This window comes from Coffea eugenioides, unplaced genomic scaffold (assembly GCF_003713205.1).
Source record: "Coffea eugenioides isolate CCC68of unplaced genomic scaffold, Ceug_1.0 ScVebR1_44;HRSCAF=240, whole genome shotgun sequence".
In the NCBI taxonomy this organism is placed as follows: Eukaryota; Viridiplantae; Streptophyta; class Magnoliopsida; order Gentianales; family Rubiaceae; genus Coffea; species Coffea eugenioides.
The window spans coordinates 282,170-287,626 of NW_020864288.1; the positions used below are offsets into that span (position 1 = coordinate 282,170).

Below are 5,457 nucleotides of genomic sequence, written 5' to 3' on the forward strand. Positions count from 1 at the left end.
CCTGGCATTCCATTTGGCCTGCAGTCCGGGGGACATCTTCACTAACAACAGCAAGTAGGAATTGAATATACTTTTAATGCTTCTGGATTCCTAGCGGTTGAACTCTAATCGTCCATGGACAGTGGGAGCTGGGTAGTGGGAGCTCACTGAGCTCGCATTCTGAAAATGCGAGCTCAGTGAGCTCGCATTTCCGAAATGCGAGCTCCAGTTGAGCTCGCATTTTCAGAATGCGAGCTCACTGAGCTCGCATTCTTAAAATGCGAAGACCCCCATTTACAGAAACCCCTCCAGGAAACGCCCTCGTTGTAGAATTCTTTTTTTTTTCCATCACAAACTAAGAATTCACCCTGAATATGCAGACCCACCCATACATAATTGTATTACTGAATTTTCAGGTCCGGGATGTGCTTAATTTTGTACCATTCCTCTCCTCCCCTTTCACACCGTGGTCCCAGTAGATCGCACCAAGTTATTGTCAAACTTTGGAGTGTCGTCATCATTTGAATGCTGGATGGAAGTGTTTCAAGCTTCGGACAATCCCGTAGTGTCAGGTCTTGAAGAGAAGTGAGGTGGTCTCCAAACCAGTCTGGCAATGAAGTTAGATTGAAAAAACCGGACAGATCTAGTTTTTGTAGTGCGGGGAAATGTTCGACTTCCTCTGGCAGAACTGTCAAGTCTGACCCTCCGATGCTTAGATGAGTCAGGGATTTGAGGGCTGTAGTCCCCATTGAGAGGCTCACCAAATTACGGCAACCGTACAAATGGAGTTCATGCAAAGAAGCAAGGCCTCGCAATCCTTCTTCTGGCAGAGTGTTCAGCTCGCGACAAAAACTAATTTGCAGCGATTCAAGAAGACTAAGATTTTGTAGCATCTCTTCCGGAAAACAACTCAATCCTTCAATGTTCTTAATTGTAAGGAAGTTAAGACTAGTGAGATTGGAGATTGAAGCCCATGCCATGTTCGGGCAACTGTCGACGCATAACTCCTTTAGGGACAGCATACGTGGCAGTGGCAATGTCAACATTGGGCAATCCTTAAAGGACAAGGATTGAAGTTGAGAGAATACCCCTGGAGTACCTTGGACTTCTCTTCCTAACATTCCTTTTAGGTTGGGCATGTTCTCTAACTCCAGCTGTTTCAACGAAGATGGGGACATTGCAACAGCAGCGGCAGTACTCTCTTGGACCCCAACTATGTACTCCGCTGCACTCTCGCCCACACAAACTTCTGTTACAGTTGAAATCCAAGATGGAAATGATGAACCGTTGAAGCCTAGGACATGCAGCAGTTGAAGGTTGGGGCAGGGTTTGAGGGCTTCGAGCACTTCCTTATCATTGTACCGTTGAACCGTTCTTTCGGAATCCCAATACAAATTCAACTCGCGGAGACTCTGTTTCTTAATTAAGCAAGCTTCTTCTGCATCCTTTTTGTCTTCAATCCTCTCAAGGTGCATAATTGTTAGCTCACCTCTAAGGTTATTTAAGTCTCGCAACTCACTTAGTGGCAGGACGACCATACTCAACGTCCGCAAGCAAGTCAACTTCCCAATTCCACTTGGCATGTGAGTCAAATTAAAGCACCCCCGCAGACATAGATGTCGAAGATTTCTAAGGAATCTCATGCCCTTGGGTAGACTCCGAAGTTGAAAACAATAATTCAGGTTTAAAATTTGCAAATTCCACAAGTCACAAATTGAATTAGGTAGTTCATCAATGTCAGATCTTGAAAGATTTAAATGTCTTAAATGTTTCAAGTTGCTTACTGCAAGTGACAACTCTGTCCCCATACTAGTGAGCGCCCTCAGGGAACCACATTTCAACAAGAAAGAAGAGTACTGATCAGTGCCTGCCATTCTTCTAATTGGAAAAGCCACTGTTAGCTGATCACCTGGCCAATCCAATGTCAGATTCCGGATGGTTCTATCTGATTCTCTTCCATCGTGTTTACCATTCATCACGAATTGAGCCAGATCATGAACAAGGTCATGCATCTTAAAAGTGAGAACATTAACAGACCAATCTTTCTCCACATCTTGGAACAATGATCTATTATGTAGTTCAGTCCATACTGCATCACCAACATCTTCCACTTCCATCATTTCATTAGATGAAATTAATCCATTTGCCATCCACAAATGTATTACTTCTTCTTTTTCAATTTCAGAGCCCTTGGGAAATACTGCACAATATGCAAAGCAACTTCTGTACTCTACCGGAAGAGTAAGGTAGCTCAATTTCAATGCAGGCAAGATATCTGTCTCATCTTGAGGTAAGTTCCAAATTTCACTACATTTCACATAGTTCCATCGTTTTTCTTCTCTCGTTGACCGCAGAAGGCCTCCAAGAGTCTTTGCAGCTAATGGAACACCTCCACATTTGTTTACAATCTCTAGTCCAATAGCTTCAAGTTTAGGATATTTGTTTGCCTCTTCAAGACGAAAAGCCCGTTGCCAAAATAGTGACCAGCATTGATCACTTGACAAACTCAACAGACTATGCATATGTAATGTCCCCATTATTTCGGCAACCTTTTCCATGCGAGTTGTTATGACAATTGAACTACCTGTTGATCCGCATGCTAAAACAGATTTCAGTTTCTCCCATTCCTCTTTCTTATAATTCCAGACATCATCTAGGACAAGCAAATATCTTTTCCCTTTTAATAAACTTTGAAGTTTTATCTGGAGAGCATTCAAGGCTAAGTCTCCAGTAGAAGCCTTTTCTGCAGACTCAATTAAGTCTTTTATTATCTTCTTCACATCAAATTTCTCTGAAACCCAAGCCCAGAGTTTTGGCTCAAAATGCTTGGCTATGCTCTCATCATTGAACACCAATTGGGCAAGTGTTGTCTTTCCAAGGCCTCCAACGCCCACTATAGGGAGCACTGATACTTTTTGATTATCTTTGACTTGCTTCACCAATATTTCTACAATCTTCTCTTTCTCCACGTCCCTTCCAAGGACTAGTTCAGGTTCATTTACCACGGCTCCAGTCTCACTTGGTGCAGTGGAACCAACCTGAGTGTGATCACTCAAACCAAGCTGTGTTCTCTGCTTAGCAACTGCATCAAATTTTCCATTGATTTCCTTTATCCTTGCTCCAATCTTGTGGCGAAACCATATGTTTGATGTTGCTGGAAGGCAATCCAATACATTACAACATACGTTGTCGCACTTCGGTTCTCTTGAGACTTCAGTTACATAATCATCTAATATGTCGTCGACTTCATAAGCAATAAGGTTGAGCTTCTGCAGCCAATGTTGAATTGCCTTGTTAGTAAATTGCTTATGCTCGGCATCTTCAATCACTGCTTTGGTTGCTGATAGCAAGCTTGAAAGCTTTTGTATCTCTGTTTCAATACCACAAAGCAATCCAAGCTCCTCGCGGATTATGGGAGAATTCAGAATTTTTACGAGGCTTTCCATCAAATGTGACCTGAAAATTACAACTGAGGAAAGTGAAGTGAATCTTAATTAAGTTCTTAGGGGCGGGGAAAGGGATAGAAAAAGAAAAGGAGCAAAAAAAAAAAAAACTTTTTAACAAGTAAAGGTAGAAAAAGCTAGGTATCATCAAATAAATTCATGGAACTTATCGAAAGAGCTAGTTGGTCACCTGGGATATTAATCGAAAGAGCAAGTGGTTGCTCAACTTTGAAAAAAAGGGCTGGTAAAAAATCCTGTAAGGAAATTAATCTTTGAAGATAAAAGAATATTACTTTGAAAACAAGAATTGTAACTTGTTTTCAAGGAGTGTCTTTTGAACAACTGAAAATCTGAGGATGGGAATGTTTTGCAAAAACTAATTTTTCAAATATAATAAAAATTTTTAAAAAGTACTCAAAAAGGTAATCTAAAAGGTAATCTAAAAATTAGTTTAAAATTTTAAAAAATATCTCAAAATATATTCTAGAAACTCTTCTACTCTTAAATATCCCAAAATATAATCTAAAAACTCTGCTACAACAAAATTTTTCAAAAACACCCCCAAAAACAGCTAATCCAAACGGAGAATCAATATTCCAAAAATAACCATGGTTTTTTTTTCTTTGGCCACACGTACAGGAAATATATGTAGCAAACATCCTAAATTAGAGATATGGAACTTCTTGCATTCAATAGCTAAAGAATTTTTGTTAAATAGGTTACTCGAAAGATATAATTTATGCCCAACTAGAGAGCACAGACAAAAAAAAAAAAAAAAAAATCAAACACAGCCAAAAACGAATTCAAATCCGTTAATATATCTCTATCTATTTTCATCTTATACAGTAGAAGTGGCAGTTGGTAAAACAACTCTCTAGGATCTATTTCGGGCTGTACAATCACTATATAGATTTTGATGACTTTGTGATGCTTCCAAACGTAGTGCCTTTTTATGATTATCGAGGCTATTTTGGTAATAACAGAATTGAAATTTTAAGTTCACAAATATACTTTTGCTTGAAAAACAATTTCCTTAATTTTGGGCCTTAGATTTTTTATTTTTTACCATTACTTTTACAAACCAAAGAAGAATACTAAGAAACAATAATTTCCCTTCCTATATTAATTAGCCTAAATTCTTAGAACTTCTTTAAAGAATTTCCTGCTCTAGTATCTATTTAGTGGTATATGATATTGCTTCAAATATATATACTCTTTTGAACTCTGCATCCAATCAGGAAGTTATCACTATTGCTTTCTTCTAGAGTTGCTTCCAACTTAATTTGAACCTATAGTAGGATTGTATCTTTTCAGAATAACTAAAAAAGAATTTTGCAAAGTAAATTAGGACTCATATTTGAAAGAAAAGAAAAGAAAAGAAAAGTACAAAAAAGATGCCCAAAATTTTCAGACGTACACGTATTCTAAATCACACAGCAAAATAATGTTTGTACTCCTAACTCTCCAAAATTCTATGCTTAACCCACTAATTAATTTGGGTTCGATTGGTTTGTAGAGAAATCCCAACTTGTGAAATCAAATCACCCCATTCTTTTTTTTTTTATGCCCCTTCATTTATTTGAGCGTTACTCCACAATTAGTTTTTTTTTTTGTTTTTTTGAGGCCTTCTTTTCTTGGTTTTTTTTTTTTTGTTTTTTTTGTGTTTGGGGTGAGGGGGCTAATTTCAGCAACAATATGATGAAATTAGAAAGCATGTCAACCTAGAATTTCCTACCCCAACCATTCCCTTCCAAAAGATAGATTATTCATCTATGTGCCGATAACGGACAAAAGGAAAAGCATTCATTCTAAAACTTGCCTAGTAAAAAAAAATGCAATAAAATTTGAGTGTCTAAAATAAATTAGCATACGAATGCTAAAAATTACTATAGGAGAAATATACATTTTTGTTTTATAAGTCGGAGGTTTTGAATCCAAAACTTTCTATTTACAATCTCTCACAACTTATCATCCAATCCAATCCTTCCCCTAAGAAATATAAAACTTGAAATCTCATCAAACGATATTGCATTGA

General features: G+C 37.9%; 1 protein-coding gene across 1 annotated transcript; it reads right to left on the reverse strand.

The window, feature by feature from the left end:
* Positions 1–370: 370 nt before the first annotated feature.
* LOC113758285 (putative disease resistance protein RGA1) lies at positions 371–3,425 on the reverse strand. Its single transcript, XM_027301208.1, has one exon. It carries the CDS (start codon positions 3,423–3,425, stop codon positions 381–383), a length of 3,045 nt encoding a protein of 1,014 aa, XP_027157009.1. The 3' UTR covers positions 371–380.
* Positions 3,426–5,457: the final 2,032 nt, after the last annotated feature.

Bases quoted from the DNA above. Each gene is read 5' to 3' on its own strand.
- LOC113758285 (XM_027301208.1), bottom strand. From the start codon at position 3,425: ATGGAAAGCCTCGTAAAAATTCTGAATTCTCCCATAATCCGCGAGGAG.